Source organism: Somniosus microcephalus, chromosome 10, assembly GCF_052327205.1.
Source record: "Somniosus microcephalus isolate GS21.2 chromosome 10, FLI_Smic_1.0, whole genome shotgun sequence".
Lineage (NCBI taxonomy): Eukaryota > Metazoa > Chordata > Chondrichthyes > Squaliformes > Somniosidae > Somniosus > Somniosus microcephalus.
In genome coordinates, this window is record NC_140996.1 from 212,007,526 (window position 1) to 212,033,695 (window position 26,170).

Sequence of the window (26,170 nt, forward strand, 5' to 3'; positions counted from 1 at the left end):
GCGGGGGAATGGGACTGACTGGATTGCTCTACAGAGAGCCGGCATGGACTCGATGGGCCGAATGGCCTCCTTATGTGCCATTATGTCTCCATGACATATATAGCACTACTGACATCTTCAAAACATCCCTCGGTGGTCTACAGCCAATAAATTACTTTTGAAGTGTGGACATAGTTATTTTGTCATTAAACAACAACAACTTTCATTCATATAGCGCCTTTAATGTAGTAAAACGTCCCAAGGCACTTCGCAGGCCACCTATGGTGGAGCGATTAAAATCAGGAATGTGTAAGAGACCAGAATTGGAGGAGTGCAGAAATCTCAGAGGGTTGGAGGAGGTTAGAGATAGGGAGGGGCGAGGCCACAGGTGCGATGGGTGAACGGAACTTGGTGCGAGTTAGGATACGAGCAGCAGAGTTTTGGATGAGCTCCAGTTTATGAAGGGAGGAAGATGGAAGGCCGGCCAGGAAAGCATTGGACTAGTCAAATATAGAGGTAACAAAGGCATGAATGAGCAGATGTGCTGAGGCAGGGGCGGAGTCGGCCGATGTTACGGAGATGAAATTAGACAGTCTGGGTGATGGTGCAGATATGTGGTCTGAAGCTCATTTCGGGGTCAAATAAGACTCCAAGGCCGTGAACGGTCTGGTTCAGCCTCAGATAGTTGGTAGGGAGAGGGATGGAGTCGGTGGCTAGGGAACAGAGTTTGTGGTGGGGACCGAAGACAATGGCTTCAGTCTTCCTAATATTTCCCAATATTTGGTTGGAGGAAATTTCTGCTCATCCAGTAATAGATGTCGGACAAGCAGTGTGACAAATCAGAGACAGTGGAGGGGTCGAGAGAGGTGATAGTGAGGTAGAGCTGGGTGTCGTCAGTGTACATATGGAATCTGCCATTGTGTTTTCGAACAACCTATTTGCGCACATCAAAATTCCACAATCAGATGACCAACTAATCTGTTTATTGTGCTGTTGGATAAAGGATAAATGTTGGCCAGGGCAGAGCAAGAACTCCTCTGCTCCTCTCCAAATTTTTTTGTGGGATCTTTTATGTACAACTGAACTGTCAGATGGGGATTCGGTTTAACACCTCATCTGAAAAACGGCACCACCAACAATGCAATGCTCTCTCAGTACTGCACTTAACTGTCAGCCTAGATTATGTGCTCAAGTCCCTGGAGTGGGGCTTGAACACATGACCTTCTGATTCAGAGGCAATATAGCTAACAGTGATCCGAAAGAGAATAGTGTTTTTCATGGACTTGTATACAACGCATAGGACACTGGTTTCTGTAACTTTTGCTGACTATACGCGGAATAAAAAAAAACATGAATCATGTGTTATGTTCACTATTCCGAGAATTCCAGCAGGCTTTGGAAAGCATTCCAGAGAATCAACAATATATCACCCTTGGCTTACCCCTACAGGCCAGGCCACTAAACAAGGATTTGGGAAGTTTCTCTACGTTAATGGCGCTATATAAATGTAAGCTGTTGCTGATATATCTGCAGGTACGCCAGTGCCAAGAACTATTCTCAAGAAAAGCTGGATAGTTATCTAAGGGGCTAATTTTCAGCTATGGGTCGCAGGTAGATTTTGAGACTGAAACAAACCCACAAGCTTTATGGTGCACTTGTACAATAATGTCAAATTTGGTATCCTTTTACAACTGCTCTGGAATGGAGCCAGATCTCCAGGCCTGATAAAAAGTGGTTTATAGGCAGGACAATGGGCAAGACTCACATCAACTGTCACAAAGATCTTTGGCAGGGACTGGGGAGCAGTTAGATCTAATTTCTCCATTCTTTCTCGTAGCCTCAGTTGTCTCTTTTCACAGATATAAACAGAAATTGGGCAACGGCCAAAGTTAAATATCTGACCCCGTCTCTCTTCAGTTTAGCTTCCCTTCATAACATACAAGCTGACAATTTAAGTGCTTGGCAATGTGAAATGGGAAGGGCAGGCACACACACAGGAAATGTTTGAACTGGACTAGTTAAACTGTAGGCCTTATATAATCTCAGTGGTTCATCAGAAGTTCTATGGAGATAAAATACAATACAAAGCATGTTTAATCTGCAGTTACGAAAAACAATTTTTTGGAGGGGTGCTAGTTCACAATTCATCGAAGTTCAGAATAGTCAATACACATATTGGACATTGAAGTTCCAGATGATTCTCTGCTTCCTTTACCACCTTAAATATTTCTCTGCTGTTTAAAGGTTAAACTGTGTAAAACTAAGCACAGCAGGGCTAAAGTGACATAACAGACAAATAAAGATTTCTCTGTCAAGCACTTGTAAGCCCTTCAGGATTTCCTTGTCACTTTATATTATCCATTCCAAAGTATTTCGATCCTCACCAGGAACTTTAACCAGGACTCACAACAGACCAACATAGTAAAGGTCACATCACATTGGGGGTCTTTTCCTCTTCCTCTCTCCCCACGCCATACACAAGGGGCAACTCAATAGCAGCGCCCAACTTTGGCAACATAGCAAAATACTGCAGATGCTGGAAATCCGAAATAACAACAGAAAATGCTGGGAAAACTCAGCAGGCCAGGCAACATCCATGGAGAGAAAATAGAGTCGTAGGGCCAGAAATTCGTGACCAAATGCGTGAGTACGGTCTGGGTACTCACGCATCTGGCCGTTGGAAATGCCGGCGTTCAGCATGCACAGCGCATGCGGGGAACGCCGGCATTTCCAGTCCTCGGAACGAAGGGGTTCATAGGCACAGCGCGTGCGACTGCACAGGCAGCGCTTGCGCAGTGAACTTCGTCGATTTCATTCATGGATTCAGTGAGGGTAAGTCCTTACAAGTTACACTTGAAAAAAGCATGTGTAAAGTTGTTCCAAGGCTGCGGAGGAAGATATATTTTATCGTGGAGCTTCTGAAAGGCAATATTTTTGTTTGGGAAAGGGGGGGGGAAGTTATTTTAAGAAATTTTAAGTAAGTTTTAAAGTTTAAATTTTTTTTTTTTTTTTTTTTTTTTTTAAATGGGTTTTCAGAACGGTAGGTAGAAGGAGCAATTGTGGCTGTGTGAATGGAATGTGAAAATGAGTGTTCTAAAATGAGTAATGTAACATTTCCAGCACTTTTAAGAAAGAAACTTTTCATCAGTAAGTAATTATGTATGTATGTCCACATATATTCCTTTACGTATATGTATGTTTTATATTCCTTTACTTATGTGTATGAATGTATGTTTTTAATTATGATTTTCCAATAAGTTACTTTCTCTGAAAGTCATAATTAAATAATATTCATACACATAAGGAATATATACATAACACGCAAAGGAATATATACAGACATACATACTTTCAGAAGCTCCACGATAAGAAATATCTTCCTCCGCAGCCTCTGGAGCAACTGTACCCATGCTTTTTTCATGTGTAACTTGTAAGGACTTGACCTCACTGAAAGCATGAATGAAAGCGGCGAATTTTACTGCGCACGCGTTCTGCCTCTGAACCCCTTCGTTCAGAGGACAGGAAATGCCGGTTTTCCCCGCATGCGCTGTGCATGCTGAAAACCGGCATTTCCTCCGGCCAGACGCGTAAGTACCCCGACCGTACTCGCGCATTTGGAAGGGAATTACTGGGCCAACATTTTACATGTCAATAAAATGAAAAATTTAACAATTGCACGATTTGCCCCCTCGCATCTGCGACTGAGGGTCCAAGGAGGTGCATTGTGCAAGAGGTCATCGTTGTACCTATCCTCACACTGTTCCCTTTCGGGAACTGTATGAAGTGGTGGAAGGATTTATGGCCGTGATTAACGCTCATTCCGTGACCGTAACCATCTTTGAACCAGCCATTAGGGTGGTTAGTCCTATGGCGTGAGGGTTTTACGGGCTCCCACAACCCATCTGAGGGGGGGGGGGGCCACCCACACCCACGGACGTAAGTATCCCGCTGGATGTCCACCCAGAATTTATAGTTGAAGCTCCGACTCCACTTGCCGGGACTGTCTGGAGTGGGGTTCGAAACCCTACTCCTTCTGGCCCAGCGGCGGGGATGCTTACTGCTATGCAAAAGGCCCACTCCGCACAAAAGGTGACACCCATACGTTTCCTGCGCCTTTTCCCTCCCTGTGACTGGAGCCCTATGCTGCCACTTGAAAGACCAAGCTATCATCTGCCCTTTTTGCGGCGCCTTTGACTTCTCATTACCAATGATGAGCAGGTGCTGCACCTCAACCTCCTTGAGGAGATTGCTGAGGTCATCATCAGTTCAATTGTGAGTTCTTTTAATGCCGTGAATTGTGCTCATTCCAGCCATTTCACGTTGCTAATCGGATTGGGCCTTTGGCATAGCGGTAGGATCCCCGCCGCTGGGCCAGATCAGGGTAGGGTTTCGAACCCTGCTCCAGACAGTCCCGGCAAGTGGAGTCGGAGCTCCGGCTCTAAATTCTGGGTTGACATCCAGTGGGATATTTGCGTCCGTGGGTGTGGGTGGCCCCCCCTCCTTGTATAGCTTGTGGGAGCCCGTAAAACCCTCCCGCCATAGGACTAACCGCCCTAATGGCTGGTTCAAAGATGGTTACGGTCACGGAATGAGCGTTAATCATGGCCATAAATCCTTCCACCACTTCATACAGTTCCCCAAAGGGAACAGTGTGAAGACACGTATGACGACGACATTGCTAAATAAATAAATGGAATTTAAAAAATTCTTTTAGGGCTTTTAAAAGTCTTTAAATTGCTTTAATTCTGTTTAAAACTACTTCAGATTCTTCAAAATAATGTAAACGTTTTTAAAAGTTTATAAAAGTTACCAAAAGCTTCAAAAAACTTCCAAAAACCTATTTAAACTGCTGCTTTGCATGTAAAAATGCTTAGCAGCTTGGCAGAAACATTGGGGGCGTGTCCTGTTAAACTGAGACCTCAAGGGGCGTGTCTCAGTTGCACAGCGCGCTACAGGCTTCGCGCTGGCTGCACTCCTGGGCGGCGTGACGTCAGACGCTGCCCGGGAGTCAACATTTTAAAACAGCAATTCCAGGCGTCCCTGAAGCTCAACGGCCGGCGCGTCGGGTAAGTGCAGATCGGGGGCTTACACGCGCGGCAAGCCCCCGACTCGAATTTCTGGGCCAACGTTTCAGGTCAAAACCCTTTGTCAAGACTAGAGAAGCACAGGAAATGAAATAGATTAAAAGGCCAGGCTGGGAGAGAACAAAAGAGAAGTGAAGAGACATTAAAAGGTATTCAAAACGAGACGAGATGGTGATAGGACTAGTGGAGATAAAAGACGGCTCTAGATTAGGTGTGAAATGCGCTGGCAGAATGGGAGACAGCTGCCATGTGGGAGAGGAAAAAAGGGGGGGGCGGAGAAAAAGGCCAAAACAAAGGTGTGGATAAAAAAGTAAAAATGTAATAGGGGCTGAAATTGTTGAACTCGATATGGAGTCCAGAAGGCTGTAAAGTGCCTAATCGGAAGATGAGGTGCTGTTCCTCGAGCTTACGCTGAGCTTCCGTGGAACAATGCAAGAGCCCGTGGGGGCTGTGTGGGCTAGTGCAGTTAATAAGTCTGCAACATCAGGACTTGTGCAGGCCAGCACAGATGATGAGTGATCCTACAGGATAGATTGGGAAACTTACAAGGTATATAGAAAGTTAAAAACACCACACAAAGACTAGTGAAATCTGCGAATTGCTCTAGTATTTGCATCAGTAACATACACTTGTATAAATACATCTTGCTTACAAATCTGGTACCATGTACCCATTTTAGTTGGAATTTAAAGCCCATCGTAGAAGCCTGCCCGAGAGAAAATACTTAAAATACAATAAAGATCATTCCTCATTAGTAGATAGCAGATCTGGATTTCACAGCAATGTCATCCACATTTTTAAGATGCAACATATAAATACCATTTTTCACTAAGATGCCTCAGAGGGGAAAAAGACATACTGCACTTTGCAGTTGAAAGATCGTCATCCAGTGTTTAAAAAAAATAAAACTCTCCCCTTCACAAGACAAAGATGCAAAGCAAACTGATCAGCAAAAGTAACTATAGTTTAAATAAAATTTTAAAATGTGTTCAAGAAACAAATACCAATAGTGATTAGATTATCTCAGTTCAGTATATTATACATTTTTTAATGCATTACGGCATTCCCAGCTACCATTATTTTGCCTTAAAGATTTAGCAAAATGCAATTTTTGTCATAGCAGATCACAAATTTGACACATGTTGTTGAGAGCATAAAAAGACAAACAAATTGTAGGAGTGGAACTGAGCAAGTCAGAGGCTTCCCACAGCCAAGAGATGGTTAACTTGATATTTAAGCTTCTTCGTACAATGGGCTGTGTTCCAGATGACTACACTCTTACTTACAATGCACAGTACTACCAGAGCACAGTAAACAAATAGAGCACTTCAATTTTTACTAAAATGTGTTCACTGCCCACAGAACTTTGCTTTCATCCTAAACTGAACACCATCAAATTTTAAATAAACCATTACTTTTACTTTCTACGGCAAGAGAGAAGTTTGGAAGAGATATCCTTTTTCTTCAAAAAATCCTAACATTGCCGGTGACAAAATCTATGTTCTCAGTCTTTCTTTCTTGCTTTGCAATCAGTCTAAAAAAAAATCACATCACTAATCTGTTCCATCTCATTACAATCAACATCCTTTTGTTAATCTTACAAAGGATCAGCGAGCACCACTTTTCAAGTCCATTTATTTTGTTTTGCATTAGAATGGAACGAAGAAAACTTTTACTTTGTGGTAGGGAAATTATATTGAAATTCTACAGGGAACATACACAAGTTCTGAAGTGTCTGCTGTGGCTCAGTTGGTAGCACCCTCCCCCGAGTCGGAAGGTTGTGGGTTCAGGTCCCACTCCTGAGACTGGAGCACAATAATCTAGGCTGACACTCCAGTACAGTACTGAACACTAGTAACAATAACCAGCCCAAGGACAGCGACAGCGTAACACAAAGAATTCGACCCAACACAATCGTCACTAAGCAAAAGGAAAAATATGTCATATTGGGCAGAAACAACAAAAACCCAAAACAAACTCAATTGCTACTTGGCCCTAAACAGACAATACAACATGGCTGATTACCTGACCATGGTAAAGGGTAGCAAACTGAGAAAAACCTTGGCAATGTACAGACTTCGTGAACATAGCCTGGCCATCGAAAAAGGTAGACACAGGCAGACCCGGCTACCAAGAGAGGACAGGATATGCTCTCACTGCAGTCAGGGAGTGGTGGAGACAGAGATGCACTTCCTCACAGCTTGTAGAAAATATCAGGGCATAAGGGAGAATTTCTACCCAAAATTCACAAAAATATGCCCGGAATTCAGAAATTTGAATGACAACCAAAAACTCCCATACCTACTAGGGGAAGAGAGAAATTGTGTAACCTTAGCGGCACACTATGTTACAGCTTGCCATAAACAGAGGGACAACCATTAAATCTAAGAAAAGAGTATATACAAATTATATGAATGTATGTATATTTATACACTCAGGGATATATCTGTTTATACACTGTATGGATAGATCTGTGTTTATGTGTTCAACCATAAATGTTTTTCGATGCTTTGGCAACATAAGATGTACCTTGTCATGCCAATAAAGCGATTTGAATTGAATTGAATTGAATTGAGTGCTGCACTGTCAGAGGTGCCCGTCTTTCAGATGAGACATTAAACCGAGGCACTGTCTGCTCTCTCAGGTGGACACAAGAGATCCCATGGCACTATTTCGAAAAAGAGCAGGGGAGTTCTCTCTGGTGTCCTGGCCAATATTCATCCCTCAATCAACATCACTAAACAGATTATCGCATTGCTGTTTGTGGGAGCTTGCTGTGCGCAAATTGGCTGCCTCATTTCCTACATTACAACAGTGATTACACTTCAAAAAGTACTTCATTGGCTGTAAAGCACTTTGGGACATCCAGTGGTCATAAAAGGGGTGATATAAATGCAAACATTTCTTTCTATTAATGGTTTCGGATGAAACTCTGTTCACTACAACAAGACTGTAAACAGAACAAGATCATTTGGACCAAAAAGAATCAGCTTAATATTCCTTTCTGTAAATTTGTGTTTCTTTCAACAAAAGCTATTCCAAAACTATACTTTAACAAAACAAAAATCAAATCCAATGTTTTAAAATTCATCAGTATCCATTTAAAACGTTAAATCTATTTGTTTACACCAGGTTTGTAAAGCTGTTTCAACACAGCATGACAATACCGTTGCTCAATACCTTCATCACGATGCCAGATTATCTACAAGTGCTGGTCATTAGAAACTCATTTATTAGAATCTTTCTGAAACCCTGTAATGCATCAGCTGATACCCCCACATCTCAGCCCAGATTCCATCCCTCCCCACACTGCTCACTTAGACTGAACCCAACATTGCACACCCTTGGCTGAACCCTACATCAATTCCATTACCAGCACTATGTATTTCCACGTCAGTCTCTGGGTCTTACCATTGAAATCCTCATCCATGCCTTGCTCATCGCCAGGCTCATTTCCCCCTCCCCCAAGGATCTTCTAGTTCACCGCCTATGGTCCAGTCTACTTCAACTCATCTAGAACTCCAATTCCATTCTTATCCCCAAGTCCCACTGCCTATCACTGTTGTTCCACCAACTTTCATTAGCTACCCAACATCCAGCACATAGATTTCAAAACCCTCTCTTCCCAATCCGCAAATCATTCAATGACTCCATTCCACCCTACTTAAGCAACCTCTTTCAATCCTACTTCCCAGCTTGCCTCCTCCATTATGCTGGGTCTTCGCTAATGTACAACACCGCCCCCAACCTTTTCAGCTATCACGGCCCTGCACTCTGACGTGCTCTTCCTAAAACCCCCATCTTGCTCGAAGTTTTTCCAAAACCTTCACTTTGACTTAGCTTTCAGTCACCTCTCCTAACACCTCTCCCAATTCCTGCTCAGTGTCCAATCCCCCTCTATCTTTTTGGTTTGTGCCTTTTCCTTTTTTTCCCCCCTCTCTCCCACAAGGCAGCTGTCTTTCATTCTGCCAGCACATTTCACACTTCATCTAGAACCATCCTGTCTCTTTACCTGTCCTATTACCATCTCGTCTCACCTTGAATATCTCTTAATGTCTCCTCACCCCTCCCAGACCTTCCCTTTTGTTCTTTCATCCCCACCCCCATTTCCCAGCCCCGTAACTTGCTTCTTAATCTGTTTCATTTCCTGCTTTTTTTTCCTCAGTCCTGACGAAGGGTCTTCGACCTGAAACGTTAACTCTGTTTCTCTCTCCACGGATGTTGCCTGGCCTGCTGAGTTTTTCCAGAGTTTTCTGTTGTTATTCCCACTCTATCTTGGGACATTTTGTTGCATTAATTAAAGACCCTATAAGTTCAGTGGTTGTTGGAGAATAGAAATTGTGCAGGAAATCCCATAATTACAATGGTTTCGGATTTTCAGTTCTTCCTACATCATAACGACCATTTACAGTGATTATGGGGACTACAACAAGGGGACACAAGTAAAATAAAATGCAAGAGATTTAGGACAGAAACTTCTCTTGGTTGTGAGACTACCAGAGTTAGTGACTGAAGCAGCGCCCCTATCAACATTTAAGAATAGGTTACATAGGTGACTGAAGGAAAGGGGAATAAAGGGATATCAGAAGAGGGCAGGAACATGGAATTAGGATAAACGACAATGTGGATTGGTGGGGCCAAACAGCTTGTTTCCATGTTGTAATTTCTGTATAATTCAGTATGTATCACTCTGTCTTGCATACAAGATAAAGAGCTGGTCTGCTCTCAGTTCTCCCCCTACTCTCTAACTGAATGCCAGAAGATAAATTAAAGCAGCAAGATTTTGGCTGGGGGGGCAAGAGGAGAAAATAAGCTCACATTGAAATGACAATTCTCCTCCCTGCATTACATGGGAATATGCATTTCCTCTACTGGCCTCTCCCCTATTTGCACAATTGAGTTTGAAATTCAATCTGTGGAAAACAGCAAGAACAAATCTATACACCAATATTCCATAGGAAAGTAATTTGCAGCACATACTGCATTACTACCCTATCCTATCAATTTCCAATTTTTATTCACATCACAAATATTCACTCCTTTAATAGGTGTTTACTTTAGTCATATTGACAATCGGGTCCTTCCCTCTCAGAAACATAGAAGATAGGAGCAGGAGTAGGCCATTCAGCCCCTCGAGCCTGCTCCACCATTCAATGAGATAATGGCTGATCATCCAAATTCAGTACCCTGTCCCTGCCTTCTCCCCATATCCCTTGATCCCTTTAGCCTGAAGAAATATATCTAACTCCTTCTTCAATATATTTAATGAATTGGCCTCAACTGCCTTTTGTGGTAGAGAATTCCAAAGGTTCACCACTCTCTAGGTGAAGAAATTCCTCCTCATCACAGTCCTAAATGGCTTACCCCTTATCCTTAGACTGTGACCCTTGGTTCTGGACTCCTCGGCCATCGGGAACATCCTTTCTGCATCTAGTCTGTCTAGTCCTGTTAGAATTTTATAAGTTTCAATGAGATCCCCTCTCATTCTTCTAAACTCTAGCGAATATAAGCCTAATCGACCCAATCTCACTTCATACGTCATTCCTGCCATCCCAGGTACCAGTCTGGTGAATCTTCGCTGCACTCCTTCCATGGCAAGAACATCCTTCCTCAGATAAGGCGACCAAAACTGCACACAATACTCAAGGTGTGGTCTCATCAAGGCCCTGAACAACTGCAGCAAGACATCCTTGCTCCTGTACTCGAATCCTCACGCTATGAAGGCCAACATACCATTTGTCTTCTTAACCGTCTGCTGCATCTGCATGCTTACCTTCAGCGACTGGTGCACAAGGACACCCAGGTCTCATTGCACTTCCCTTTTTCCCCAATCTATTGCCATTCAGATAATAATCTGCCTTCCTGTTTTTGCCACCAAATTGGATAACCTCGCATTTATCCACATTATACTGCATCTGCCAAATCACCCAACCTGTCCAAATCATACTCAGTACCTTATCCCCCAATCCCATGTGCTTTAACTTTGCATGCTAATCTCTTATGCAGGACCTTATCGAAAGCCTTCTGAAAGTCCAAATACACCACATCCACTGGTTCTCCCTTATCTATTCTACCAGTTACATCATCAAAAAATTCCAGTAGATTAGTCAAGCATGATTTACCTTTTGTAAATCCATGTTGACTTTGTCCGATCCTGTCACTGTTTTCCAAGTGCTCTGCTAGTACATCTTTTATAATGGACTCTAGCATTTTCCCCACTACCGATGTCAGGCTTATCGGTCTATAATTCCCCATTTTCTCTCTACCACCTTTTTTAAATATTGGGGTTACATTAGCTACCCTCCAATCCATGGGAACTGTTCCAGAGTCTATAGAATGCTCCCCACACAGTGCATCTTCACAAAACAAGTAACCTACCAATAGAATACATTCTGAATGCTACTCAACGCATGCAAATAATTCAGCACAATGAATACACCTTCCAGAAAGAGAGTCTTATAAAGTTAACCTGTTAATTATACTTCTATATGATAGGTTTTTTTTAATGCATCTGTTCTTCACCTTACTGCATCTCCATTTAATGTGGGCCTACTTAAAGTCCTAACGAGATTAGGATAATGCATGGCAACAGATATTTTGTTGATATTGATGCAATTCTTTAAATATCCAATGCTGAAGTGAAAGTACATACTGATCTTTGAAATACAGTATAATGTTTCAGTACTGGTAACTGCCTGCAGTGTCTGCTGATACACGCCCCAGGAGCAAACTGAACTCAAGACAATACAAGGGCCTTTAATAAATGTACATTAATATATTTTTCTTTTTAAACGCGTTCCTGTTTACGCCCTCTTAAATCACACTTAAAATTCATATTTCCATCCTTGAAGCTGACAGAGGCATGGTAGAGGAAAGGAGGGAAGGGGAGAAAAGACCCATCCAGACCCATGGCTGCTTGTCTGCAGAAGAGACTAGAAATATGACCACACTGCATTAATCTGCATCCCTCACCCAACCAACCAAACACACATTAGCACTAACTGTCCATCTTTTACATCCCTAGTTCTCGGGGGGGGGGGGGGGGAGAAAGAATATCATCACAGTTATATTAACCTAGATTAGAAACAGATTCAGCTTCCACCCGCATAGCCTGAAAAATAATTCACCTATTTAATTTTTTAATACCTGCAAATCCGTCTTCAACCACTTTGAGTCGAAACGAGCCTGTGCTGCCAAGCAGAAACACTCGAAAGGCATCTTCCCCCCTACCTCAGGTCTTCAAGTGGATTCAATGCCAAGAGAAAGGGGAGGAAGTAAAAAACACACGCATTATTATAAATGGAGATGCAGTGCACAAATCCCTCCAGGTTCACCCCACCACTGTCTGCACAAGCTCGGGCCTTACCCTGTGATAATTTTAACAGGGGGGTGTCGTCGTCATCGCCTCCCCCATACCGTTAAAGCCCGCTTTCTCCCCCCTGGCTCAGAACAGGACAGTCAATCAGCTGCTATTATTTTTTTCCGCTCTCTCTCCTTTTGCCAGCCTCAGTTCAGGGGGGGAAGTGGCGACCAACCAAACCTGCAGGCAGCGGCCATTAGCAGCGATGACGTCACGGCGAGTGACAGCAACCCCCCCCCCTCTCCTCCCAGCCAATCGGACGCCGGCGCCAGCGCCCGCCCCGCCCTCGGGGACCAATCGGGTTGGCCGGTGGCGGGCTGGAGGCGGGACTTCCTGGGCGCGAGCAAGTTGGAGTGAGCGGTCGGTTTGGGGAGGAGGGAGGGAAGCGGGCGGCTTGCTGGTGGTGAGGTTGTCGAGTGAATAGGCGCTCTTTCAAGTACAGTTGCAGTCGAAATAACAACAGAAAATGCTGGAAAAACCTCAGCAGGCCAGGCAACATCCGTGGAGAGAAATTAGAGTCAACGTTTCGGGTCAAAACCCTTTATCAAGACAGTTGAAGTCGATATGATCGTGGTTTCGCCTCCCTCACTTTAACACCAGCCGCACCGAGCTGACCTGTGTGAGGGAGATGGGGTTTTTTTTGCTGTCAGCCAGTGGCACCAGTTGGCAGCAGCAATCTCTTTCCCCCCCCCCTCTCAGACTTGCATTTCCACAGCGCCTTTCACGTTTACAGCCAATCAAGTACTTTTTGTTGAAGTGCAGTCACTTGTTGTAATGTAGGAAACGCGGCAGCCAATTTGCACTCCGCAAGCTCCCGCAAACAACAGTGGGCCAGAAATTCGGGGCGGAGGCTTCCCGCGGGCGCAAAGCCCCCCGACCTGCAGTTACCTAGCGTGCCGGCCGTTGTGCTGTGGGGCCCACGTGGGATTCCGATCCTGGACCTCCTCCAGCTGCCGGTGTGCAGTGCTTGTGTATCCCAGGGGCGTAGTTAGTACGCAGCGTCCCCTGGGATCACGTGGGCCATGGGGAGCCAATCGGAGCAGGGAATCTCCATTCATAGATTCGACAGGAAGACCTGTCAAATCTGAATAGAGATCGGTCCCAAAACCTCAGTAAAACTTCAAATAAATGTTTTTAAAAACATCACATTTTTAAAAACTATATAAATTACATAAATTAACTATTTTAAACAAATTTAAATTTTTGAAAAAATTATTTAAAGTTTTTAACAGGGCTAAAAAATAAACATGCCTTTTTTTAAAGTATTTTAAACCCCACCCACCTGCCCCTTCAACCACCGTCTGCCCCACCTGTGACAGAGACTGTAGGTCCCGCATTGGACTCATCAGTCACCTGAGAACTCATTTTAGTGTGGAAGCAAGTCATCCTCGGTTCCGAGGGACTGCCTAAGAAGAAGAAAAAATGTTTTAATTTTACTTAATTAACCTCTTACCATGTTAAAAGCAGGCCTTGCGCCTGCTTTTTTCACGCGCAGCTGCTAGGGACTTATCCACACGGAGAAACCTGTATAAAAAAAATTGAAAGTTCCAGGTCTACGCGCTGCCTCTTTGGCGCACGCGTTTGACTGCCGAACTCCTTCCTTCAAGGGAACGGAAGTTCCGGATTCCAGTGCATGCGCGAAACCGGCACTTCCATTGGCCTTATGGGTGAGTACACAGTGCGTACTCACCCGTGGGGACCCGAATTTCTGGCCCATTGTGATAGCGACCAGATAATCTGTTTTTTAGTGATGTTGATCTGCTCTGTAGACCATGAGCTTGGTGCCGGGTTTGAGGTCCTGGTCTTCAAACACACTCTTCCTCAGGCGACCGAAGGCTGCACTGGCACACTGAAGGCATTGTTGGACTTCGTCATCGACGTCTGCCCTTGTTGACAGTAGGCTCCCGAGGTATGGAACGTGGTCCACGTTATCAAGGGTAGAGCAGTAGTGATACCCGCCCTCCTGTATGCTTCAGAGACATGGACCATGTACAGAAGGCACCTCAAAGCACTAGAGTGGTACCACCAACGCTGCCTCCGCAAGATCCTGCAAATCCATTGGCAGCATAGGCGCACCAACATCAGTGTTCGCGCTCAGGCCAGCATCGAAGCTCTGACGACGTTCGATCAGCTCCGATGGACGGGCCACATCGTCCGCATGCCCGGTACGAGACTCCCAAAACAAGCGCTCTACTCTGAGCTCCGTTACGGCAAGAGAGCTCCAGGTGGGCAGAGGAAGCGCTTCAAGGACACCCTCAAAACCTCCTTGGAAAAAGTGCAACATCCCCACCGACACCTGGGAATCCCTGGCCCAAGACCGTAAAAGTGGAGGAGAAGCATCCAGGAAGGCGCCAAACACCTCGAGTCTTTTCACCGGGAGCAAGCGGAAGCCAAGCGCAGGCAGCGCAAGGAGCGCACGTCAACCCAAGCACCTCACCCACCCGCCCCTTCAACCGCCGTCTGCCCCACCTGTGACAGAGACTGTAGGTTCCGCATTGGACTCATCAGTCACCTGAGAACTCTTTTTTAATGTGGAAGCAAGTCATCCTCGGTTCCGAGGGACTGCCTAAGAAGAAGAAGATGTTGATTGAGGGAGAAATATTGTCCGGGACACCGGGGATAACTCCCCTGCTTCTTCTTCGAAATAGTGCCATTTCATGGGATCTTTTACATCCAGCTGAGAGGGCAGGCGGGGCCTCGGTTTAACATCTCACCCAAAAGATGGCACCTCTGACAGTGTGGCGCTCGCTCAGCACTGCACTGGAATGTCGGCCTAGATTTTTGTGCTCAAGTCTCTGGGGTGGGACTTGAATCCACGACTTCAGAGGTGAGAGTGCTACCCACTCAGTCAGAACAGACAGTCAGTCAGCTGCTTTATTTTTTTTCCCTTTCTCTCGCCAGCCTCACTCCAGGTGGGCAAGTGGCAACCAACCAAACCTGAAGGCAGCGGCGCGGAAGGTTGTGGGTTCAAGTCCCCACTCCAGAGACTGGAGCACTAAATCTAGGCTGAAACTCCCACTACAGTACAGAGGGAGCGCCACACTGTCGGAGGCGCCGTCTTTCCGACGAGACATTAAACCGTCTGCCCTCTCGGGTGGACGTAAAAGATCCCATGGCACTATTTCGACGAAGAGTTGTCCTGACTAATATTTATCCGTCAATCAATATCTCTAAAACATTACCCCGTATTTATCAAATTGCTCTTTGGGAGCTTGTGTGCAAAATTGGCTGCTGCGTTTCCTACATTACAACAGTAACTGCACTTCAAAACAAGTACTTTACTGGCTGTAAAGTGCTTTGGAACATCTGGTGGTCGTGAAAGGCTCTATATAAATGCAAGTCTTTATTTTCTTTGGGGCTCACTGGCCAGGGAGGGAGAGAGAGAGACTCTGGGTGACCCGTGAATGAAAGTACCTCTCCATTTGGTACTGTGGATTGCCTCAAACATGTGTTCCCTTTGTCCTATTGACATGGCAAACCAATTTTGTTTCTCTGCCATTTGCTGTTTTAGATACCTCTATGAAGAACCCTCCTGTCCACTTGCTTACAAGCTGGAAGAGTTTGATTTTTTCTTAACTCCTATGTCTGTCTGTGTGACTTGTATTATGCAGTTTATGGTGCACCGTTATTCTGTAGGAAAAATTTCTGAATTCACCAAGTTACTTCCACTATCATCACCCCCGGTACAGACCTGTAACCATCAGTAGCTCCACCCTGTTATATCGTGCAGAATACTTTATCCAGACACAAACCAGATTTGGAAGGACAAAATTTATAACTATTTATATAGCACCTTTCATGACCACCGGACGTCACAAAGCACTTTACAGCCAATGAAGTACTTTTTGAAGTGTTGTCACTGTTGTAATGTAGGAAACGCAGCAGCCAATTTGCACATAGCAAGCTCCCACAAACAGCAATGTGATAATGACCAGATAACCTGGTATAGTGATGTTGATTGAGTGATAAACACTGGCCAGGACACTGGGGAGAACTCCCCTGCTGTTAGAAATAGTGCCATAGGATCTTTTACATCCACCTGAGAGGACAGGCGGGGCCTCGGTTAAACATCTCATCTGAAAGACGGCTCCTCCGACAGTGCAGCACCCCTTCAGTACTGCACTGGAGTGTCAGCCTAGATTTTTGTGCTCAAAGCTCTGGAATGGGACTTGAACCCACAACCTTGTGACTGAGAGGCAAGAGTACTGCCAACTGAGCCACAGCTGACACTTAGGGCAACCTGTGTGGGTCGTAGATGTGAAGGGAAATGCTTTTTTTAAATTTATCACCAGAGGAGTTTTTTTGTGTCTCTGTTATAGAAGAAAAGGGTTTTAGAATGAGCAGTGGTGTCGGTAAATAATATTCCCAGTTCTGATGAAAGGTCATCGACCTGAAACGTCAACTGCTGAGTGTATCCAGCATTTTCAGTTTTTATTCATATATTCAGGCTGGGCTGATGCATTTCTCTTTCTCAACCCTTTTTTTTTAAACGAGCAACTTGATCTTACCCTGAACAAGACAAACTTTCCTCTCTGAAGTCTGCTTGATATCTTTAGCACCATTAATAATGTCCAACCTCTCCATTTGGTACTATGGATTGCCTCAAACATGTGTCCCCCTTGTCCCATTGACATGCTTTACCAATTTTGTTTCTCCACCATTTGCTATTTTAGATACCTCGATCAAGCACTTAGCCACTTGCTTAGAAGCTGGAAGAGCCTGATTTTTTTTCTTGACTCCTATGCCTGTCTGTGTGACTTGTATTATGCAGTTTATGGTGTAACGTTACTCGGTAGGAAAAAATATCTGAATTCACCAAGTTGCTTTCCCTATTAGACTGTACAGACCTGTAACCATCAGTACTGCCACCCTGTTACATAGGGCAAAATACTTTAGCCAGGCATAAACCAGATTTGGAAGGACAAAATCTATAATTGTGATACTGGGTGTTTTACATAGTTTAAGTGAACATCGTATAAAAAAAAGTATACCATTACGCTTCACTAAAATCCCAAGATGGCACTAGATATATATCCATTTTAAAGGTGTTTCTACCTTTTTTCTTCCCTGTGGTAAGATGTAGAATATAGCAGCAGAACTGCTAACTGATTAAACTCCACACACACATTTAGTAAATTACATGGGATATACGGCACAGAAACAGGCCATTCGGCCCAAGCAGTCCATGCCGGCGGTTATGCTCCACTCGAGCCTCCTCCCGTCTTTCCTTATCTAAATCTATCAGCAGAACCCTCTATTCCCTTCTCCCTCATATGCTTGTCTAGCCTTCCGTTAAATGCATCTATGTTATTCGCTTCAACCACTCCCTGTGGTAGTGAGTTCCACATTCTCACCACTCTCTGGGTAAAGAAGTTTCTTCTGAATTCCCTATTTCTTGGTGACTGTCTTATATTGATGGCCTCTAGTTATGCTCTTCCCCACAAGTGGAAACATTCTCTCTCTATCCACTCTATCAAAACCTTTCATAATTTTATAGACTTCTATTATGTCACCCTCAGCCTTTTTTCAAGAGAAAAGAGGCCCAGCCTGTTCATCCTTTCCTGATATGTATACCCTCACATTTGTGGTATCATCCTTGTAAATCTTCTCTGCATCCTCTCCAGTACCTCTATATCCTTTTTATAATATGGCGACCAGAACTGTACGCTGTACTCTTAAGTGTGGTCTAACCAAGGTTCGATGCAGGTTTAGCATAACTTCCCTACTTTTCAATTCTATCCCTCCAGAAATAAACCCTAGTGCTTGGTTTGCTTTTTTTATGGCCTTGCTAATCTGCGTCGCAACTGTTAGTGATTTGTGTATTTGTACTCCGAGATCCCTTTGTTCCACTACCCCACCTAGACTCACACCCTCCAAGTAATACAAGATTCTGAAGGGGATTGACAGGGTAGATGCTGAGAGGTTGTTTCCCCCTGGCTCGAGTGTCTAGAACTAGGGGGCATAGTCTCAGGATAAGGGGTCAGCCATTTAAGACTGAGATGAGGAGGAATTTCTTCACTCAGAGGGCTGCGAATCTTTGAAATTCTCTACCCCAAAGGGCTGTGGATGCTGAGTCTTTGAGTAAATTCAAGACTGGGATAGACAGATTTTTGAACTCATGGGGAATCGGGGGATATGGAGATCGGGCGGGAAAGTGGAGTTGAGGTAGAAGATTAGCCAGGATCTTATTGAATGGCGGAGCAGGCTCGAGGGGCTGTATGGCCTACTGCTCCTAGTTCTTATGTCATCAGTGACCTCCCTATTCCTACTAAAATGTAATACCTCATATTTATCTGTGTTGAACTTCATTTGCCAATTATATGCCCATTCTGCAAGTTTATTAATGTAATCCTCTAATTTGTTGCAGTCCTCCTCAGTATTGACTATCCTCCCCAATTTGGTGTCATCTACAAATTTAGAAATTGTGATTTTGATTCCAAAGTCTAAATCGTTAATGTAAATTGTGAACAATAGCACTGATCCTTGTGGAACATGACTACCCACCTTCTGCCACTGTGAAAAGCTATCCTTTACTCCTACTCTCTGCTTTCTGTCTTGAAGCCAGCTAGCAATCCATTCTGCTACATGTCCTCTGACTCCGCATTCTCTGACCTTGTTCATCAGTCTATTATGGGATACCTTATCGAAGGCCTTTTGAAAATCCAGATAAATTACATCTACTGCATTACCATTGTCTACTCTCTCTGTTGGAAAAATTGGAATTATAGTTGGTGAGTCTCTGCCCTTGTCAGATCATACAGATCAGCCATGATCTAATTGTAAGAAGTCACACAACACCAGGTTATAGTCCAACAGCTTTATTTGAAATCACAAGCTTTTGGAGCGCTGCTCCTTCAGGTGAAGTGGAGAAATGCATAAAGACACAGCTTATATAGTCAGAGAATCATGTCAGATGTTTACAGGTAACCTTTCCAACTGCCATTTATCACACCTCGGCAGAGAGATAATCACAGCAGTCAAAGGTGTGAATGGTGTCCAAACAGGTCAGTCAGGGAAACATTACATCAAAGAACAATGAGGTGGGGTCACAAGGGGTCAAATATTGCAGATGCTGGGGTCTGTATGAAAAACAAAAAAACAGACAAAAAACATTTTTTTTGGCTGGAAATCACAGCAGGTCCGGCCGCATTTGTGTAGAGAGAACAAGCCAATGTCGACTCGAGTCTGGATGACCCTGCATCGGGTGGGGTTACATGTAGCGTGACATGAACCCAAGATCTCGGTTGAGGCCGTCCTCATGGGTGCGGAACTTGGCTATCAGTTTCTGCTCGACGATTTTGCGTTGTCGTGTGTCTCGAAGGCCACCTTGGAGAATGCTTACCCGAAGATCGGAGGCTGAATGTCCTTGACTGCTGAAGTGTTCCCCGACTGGGAGGGAACACTCCTGCCTGGTGATTGTTGCGCGGTGTCCGTTCATCCGTTGTCGCAGTGTCTGCATGGTCTCGCCGATGTACCATGCTCCGGGGCATCCTTTCCTGCAACGTATGAGGTAGACAACGTTGGCCGAGTCACATGAGTATGTACCATGTACCTGGTGGGTGGTGTCCTCACGTGTGATGATGGTATCTGTGTTGATGATCTGGCATGTCTTGCAGAGGTTGCTGTGGCAGGGTTGTGTGGTGTCGTGGTCGCTGTTCTCCTGAAAGCTGGGTAATTTGCTGCGAACGATGGTCTGTTTGAGGTTAGGCGGCTGTTTGAAAGCGAGTAGTGGAGGCGTGGGGATGGCCTTAGCGAGGTGTTCGTCGTCATAGATGACATGTTGAAGGCTGCGAAGAACATGGCGTAGTTTCTCCGCTCCGGGGAAGTACTGGACGACGAAGGGTACTCTGTTGGTTGTGTCCCGTGTTTGTCTTCTGAGGAGGTCTATGCGATTTTTCGCTGTGGCCCGTCGGAACTGTCGATCGACGAGTCGAGCGTCATATCCCGTTCTTACAAGGGCGTCTTTCAGTGTCTGTAGGTGTCCATCGCGTTCCTCCTCGTCTGAGCAGATCCTGTGACTTCTTACATTTGTCCACCCCAGTCCAACTCCGGCATCTCCACACCATGATCTAATTGCACAGCAGAACAGGCTTGGGGCTGAATGGCCGACTCCTGTTCCTCGAACATCACCCATTACCCACAGCAGTACTTTGTGAGTACTTGCAGTATTGCAAAGAACAGGGCTCTTTCTGAAAATTATAGTAGTGCTATCGTCCTACACAGAATATGTTGATGAGCTTTAATGTTAATTAACATTCAATAAATCTCAAGAGAATAATACAAAATTTAACAGGAAAAATGAGAGAATTTTTTCAGCTCCAAGTTGGTCTCCCAGCACTAATAATTCTCTGACACTAATCTCTGGAAACTGCAACATGGTAAACACATGACACATGTTAATTTAGTCCGACGTGCACCTTGTGAGTTTCACCATCAAACCTGTTGGAAAGAATCATGATTATCTTCAGTCCTTTTTTGGGGGTTTTCTTGTTTATTGTTGAATTTTGTAAGTCTTTTAGTTTGAATGCTAGATGATATCATCAAAGAGCTGGCATGGAGGAGTTACTGAGGCTCATAGTATAAGAACAAAATGAATCTGTAGTTAAAATAATGACCTAATTGAAGTATCTTGAGAGTGAGAATCTCTCAAAAGGTTATTGACCACTCGTGGGATATGGATAAGTTAACATTTTTAAAAATTGCAGCTATAGTTTCTCTGTATAGAGTACTTATATATAATAAATTGGAATGACTGAGTGTGGATTATAAGATTATGTTGATAACTATATGCCTTTTATTGGGGGAAACTGCTAACAATACAGTCAATGTGAATCTGTAAATATAAATAGGTCAAGTAGTTTAGCATTGGAGAACTTGACTTCAAACTCCAGTCTCAGCTGATGTTCATGCTCTGACCTCAGCAGGTTTTTCCTCCAGTCTCTAACTGGTTGTCTGGAACAGGGAGAGTATACTATTCAAATTTTACTTTCTGAAATATTAATATGGTATCCTCTGTGTAACTTTTCTCTTCCTCCCCAGGCGCATGGGAACACCACCACCTCCCAGTTCCCCTCCAAAGTCACACACCATCCTGACTTAGAAGTATATCGCCGATCTTTCATCGTCGCTGGGTCAGAATCCTGGAACTCCCTCCCTAACAGCACTGTGGGAGTACCTTCGCCGCACGGACTGCGGCAGTTCACCACCATCTTCTCAAGGGCAATTAGGGATGGGCAAAAAAGTCAATCTTGCTGCTCTCGTAGCTCCTTGTCGTCTTCAAATTACAAAATCTTGGGACCAAGTCACCATTTGCCCCACATCAAGTAGGAATGATTGAGGGGGAATATGACTAAACTGGGTAGAATTTTACCCCCTCCTTTTACTGAATGCATTGATTCCTTGCTGCCATATGTTTCCACAGGTACCAAACATCCTCCAATGCCTAATCCAAGTGGCCACTATTCTTGTGTGGGCCTTGCCAATGACTGTCTGCAAGCTTATCGATCACAGCTGAGTGTGAGCCTGTCCTCCCGCTCAACCATAATGGCTCTCTGATTGAAAAGCTTGCAGATATTCATTGTCAAAGCTCACAAATGTGCACTTCCAGCACCGATCACGGACGGTAGCATAGTGTTTATGTTACTGGACTCGTAATCCAGAGACCTGGACGAATGATCTGGAGACGCGAGTTCACATCCCACCACAGCAGCTGGGGAATTTAAATTCAGTTAATTAAAAAAAAATATCTGGAATAAAAAGCTAGTACAGGAAACTTTTTTATCCGGCACCGACGGGACCGGCGTGGTGCTGGTTTATCAGAAAGTCCGGATTACAGAGAGGTATAGTAAAAGGTACGAGAGCCCCGTACACGGCCACAGATCCAGGTGTCCCTATTGCATGGCAACAGGTGCAGGAACCCCAGCCACAGACCAAGCATCCCTGTTGCATGGCAACAGGTGCACGGACCCCAGTCACAGATCCAGGCGTCCCTGTTGCATAGCAACAGGTGCAGGCGTCCCTGTTGCATAGCAACAGGTGCAGGATCCCCGGTTACACGGCCACAGATCCAGGAATGGCCACTAATATGAAGTAAAACTTACCTGAACCTACTCCTGAATTTTGCCGGTTAACAGAGATTTCCGGTTATTCAGGTGCCGTTAAATCGAGAGTTTCCTGTATCAGTAATGGTGACCATGGTGATTGTCGTAAAAACCCATCTGGTTCCTTTAGGGAAGGAAATCTGCCATCCTTACCTGACCTGGCCCATATGTAACTCCAGACCAAAGAGCAATGTGATTGACTCTTAACTGCCCTCTGAAATGGTGGCTCACCACCTTCTCAAGGGCAATTAGTGATGGGCAATAAATGCTGGCCTTGCTGGCGACACCCACATCCCATGAACAAATGAAAAACCAGCCTCTCACCCTGTGGGTAACTGGAGGTACGATCCCACATCCTGTCACTTTGTAGTGCAAGCAGTATGTTGGGTTGTTCCTGAAAATGCCCTTCAAGGAAGACACTGATTGGGAGAGACTAATGGAAAAAATTGTTCCTGGCTCTCATTTACCAACAGCTGGAATACTTGTCAGAGAGAATCATGTAATTCTGTAAGAAATACAACCCAAAGCTTTTCTAATCATGGGCCAACATAAACTTATTATATGTAACTTCTTAATTGAAAGCATGAATAAAGTAATTCCAACAGCACACTTTATTCAACCAAGCGAGGAACAAATACAGTTGTATCAAGCTTCTTTATGTAGTATTATATAAAATAGTACAATATGATTTTTTTAAAGGTCCTGTTCATCTATAACAGTAACATTATTAAGGGAGCAGAAAGTAGATTATTATTTCATTAAAAGTTAGAATGATTAACAAGATTATAGAGAGGGTAAAGGGCACATTTAGTTGACTTAACATGATCTTGTGAATGATATTCATCGGCTGTTTGACAGCAAGCACAGCACTGGCACTACATTAACACAAACTGCTGTTGTGTATCCTAGGGAATGCAATGTGTTAAATTTGAGCCACAGACGAAGAAGTCATTCATTGCTGGTCTTCATCTTGTAACTTCAAATCTTCTGATTCCTTTACCTGATTGGAGTCTCCTACATCAATTTCTTTCACCTAAAGAAAGAGTAGCATTTGTATTTTAATATACTTTATATTCAATGCAAAGAAAATGTCTTTACATCCAACCCTTTAAATGTATTTTCTCTTTGTTTACCTCCTCCCTGCATCCTACCTTATATCAGGCTACGCAGCGAGCAAGTGACCAGCTCCCTCAGTGCACTAACACACACTGCACCACTAATTTTTCTCAGTGGTCACATACTCACAGGTAGGTTGGCAAAGGATTTTCAAAAACCCAAGTCTTCATCTATAAATTTGTCAGTTAAACAAACTACCTTGGAAATTATACGTATTGATCAATGTTTAAACATCAGCATTTAAAGCTGTGTCCATACATAATTTGTAATAAAATTTTGGGTGTAAAATCTTTTAGCAACAAACTAGAGGAGAAAAGTTGAGTGGCTATTTGGAAAATCTTGTGGCAAGTGACTTTCAGGAGCTTCAGCATTTTGTTCAGGGGCTTGAGCTCTTCAATGCTGAAAAATGGGGCTGGAGGAGCAAGCAGAGACCTGCAGCTACTGGTACAAGAGGGCGATGGAGGGTCGGGTGCACCACAAAGGCCTTGCATCACACGGGTCTTCCACAACAATGTTGTAGCTCCACTTCAGTGAGGAGCAATGTGACCTCTCCTTCAGCAGGAAGGCTGTGACTGAGCTATGCCACGTGTTGCACAAAAACTGCAGCCCAGCAGCATGGCATGCACAGCATTGCCATGGCTGTATAGGTCACTGTGGCCCTCGATGGCTATGTTTCAGGGTCATTCTAGGCTGCAAACAGGTGACCTCACCAATATGTCAAGTTGCAGTGCACTGCTGCATAAGGCAGGTGACCAATGCACTCTGACAGGTGGAACCATTCATTATCTTTCCTATGGAGTCTGCCAAACAAGAGAAGAGAGCTTTGGGCTACCCCTGATTTACTGGCTTCCCACATGTCCAAGGAATCGCCAGTTGTTTTCACATAGCTTTGCGTGCTCCATATGAAAGCCCCAGAGTATTCATCAATAGAAAGGGCTTCCGTTCTCTGAATATTCAGCTGATGTGTGACCACAGGCAGCGGATCATGCAGCTCTGTACTCCATTTCTTGCCGGTCGCCATTACACCTCTATCCTGCGCCAGTCCTCAATTTCCTCCTATTTTAAATCCAGGCCATTAGGTGTTGGGCTGGCTGCTTGGGAACAAGGGCTCATCCCCGACCGCCTGGCTCACAACTTCTGTCGGGAATCTATGGACAGATGCTGAGCAGTGCTACAATCAAAGCCAGGACACCACCGGAGCTCTCGTAGAGCAAACCATTGGTGTTCTGAAACAGCGTCTGCTGCATTCTCTACAACTTCGCCCTTAGCAGGGCGAAAGCCTTACAGCCGTGAACAGGAAGAGCATTGGGCAGCAATGCTGCCAGACCTGTGCATCAGCGAATCATCAATGAACAGTTCCACAGCCTCCAATGCACCAACAGTCCCTGCTACCACCACACCCACTCCTTGTACCCAGCTAATGAATACCCTCATCTTCAACACAAATGCAAAGATACTGCTGCACAACAGTGAACGGTTTCATAATGGTTAATTTCACCAAGAAGCACAATAAATGAAAGGCCTATGAAATGCAGTGCTCAACTTCCAGGCCAATGAATAAGGAGAGACATCAATCTGGCCTCAAACTCTGGTTAATGCAGCAAGAGACAGGGCTCTGAGGGCTACTGATTGATTTATTTATGGGTTGCAGATTTATTTAATAATGGTTATAGTATGGTGAGTGAGGGGCATAGGTTAATTTATTTAGGTAACTAGAATGAATGAGGGGGCACCTATTATGTAGCTGCGATGGGTGAAGCACACAGATTATTTATGTAATGGATGAGTATGGGGTAGAGTAATTACTTATGTAACTGACATGGCTAAGGAGCATAGATTTACTTGTAACCAAGAACAGATGAGGGTGATGATTGATTTATTTATGTCCGGATGGGTATAAAGAGCACAGATTTATTTGTGTAACTATGATGGGTGAGGAGCACAGATCAATTATTTATGTACCTGACTAATTTAAGAAATAATCTAGCAGTAATATGGGAAATTAGCATTGAAAATGGAGGGGAGAACATTTTGTATTAGGAGCTGAGACCACCAGGGTGCCCAAGGTTAATGACAGCGCAGCATGCTAGCCACTGAAACAGTTATTATTTATAGTATAGCTTAAGTCATGACATGTAACTCCAGTATTCTATAAATAATAGGCTACATGTAACAGTTTTAGACTAGCTGCTGTTTTTAGCATTCAAGTTCTAACTGTGTCCTCCCACTGAAAACCATTTCACACTCTTCCTCAACCCTGCATTATTAGATATACTTAACTTCACAATGTGAGACGTGGTCAAATCTATGGAGCAACTCATCTGGAAATCTTTACCATTGCAACTCACAAGTAATTCTGATCCTTTCAGTGTAAATGAGACCATAAACTGTAGCCCAGATTTTCCTGGGGACTTGCGCCATTAGCACAGGGACCCTTGAATGATGCAGGAGTAAGGAAATGATGGAGTAAGTGACTTATGCCATTAATTATGTCACTCCCTATTTCCCAGGGACTTTTGCACTTCTCCATT

The 26,170-nt window shown here is 44.2% G+C and overlaps 2 protein-coding genes and 1 long non-coding RNA gene across 7 annotated transcripts in view; 1 reads left to right on the forward strand and 2 right to left on the reverse strand.

The window, feature by feature from the left end:
* herc2 (HECT and RLD domain containing E3 ubiquitin protein ligase 2) overlaps window positions 1-12,648 on the reverse strand; it is a 233,973-nt gene extending 221,325 nt beyond the window's left edge. For 4 of the 5 annotated variants that reach the window (XM_085999557.1, XM_085999558.1, XM_085999554.1 and 1 more), the window contains exons 1-2: window positions 12,430-12,647; window positions 12,210-12,300 (exon numbers count right to left, since the gene is read on the reverse strand). In XM_085999557.1, coding sequence (XP_085855683.1) covers window positions 12,210-12,281 — 72 coding nt within the window. In that variant the 5' untranslated portion in view covers window positions 12,282-12,300; window positions 12,430-12,647. Of the gene's footprint in view, window positions 1-12,209; window positions 12,301-12,429 lie in introns of all 5 variants that reach the window. The other variant, XM_085999555.1, reaches the window with a different exon arrangement.
* Window positions 1-22,439, forward strand: part of LOC147112054 (uncharacterized) — a 53,864-nt gene extending 31,425 nt beyond the window's left edge. The window contains exon 3 of the long non-coding RNA XR_015079806.1: window positions 21,463-22,439. This is a non-coding gene — a long non-coding RNA (uncharacterized LOC147112054). The remainder of the gene's footprint in view (window positions 1-21,462) is intronic.
* Window positions 22,440-23,122: 683 nt separating this feature from the next.
* Window positions 23,123-26,170, reverse strand: part of LOC147112055 (uncharacterized) — a 52,726-nt gene continuing 49,678 nt past the window's right edge. The window contains exon 9 of the mRNA XM_085999559.1: window positions 23,123-23,556. Within this exon, the coding sequence (XP_085855685.1) occupies window positions 23,476-23,556 (81 nt within the window). The 3' untranslated portion in view covers window positions 23,123-23,475. The remainder of the gene's footprint in view (window positions 23,557-26,170) is intronic.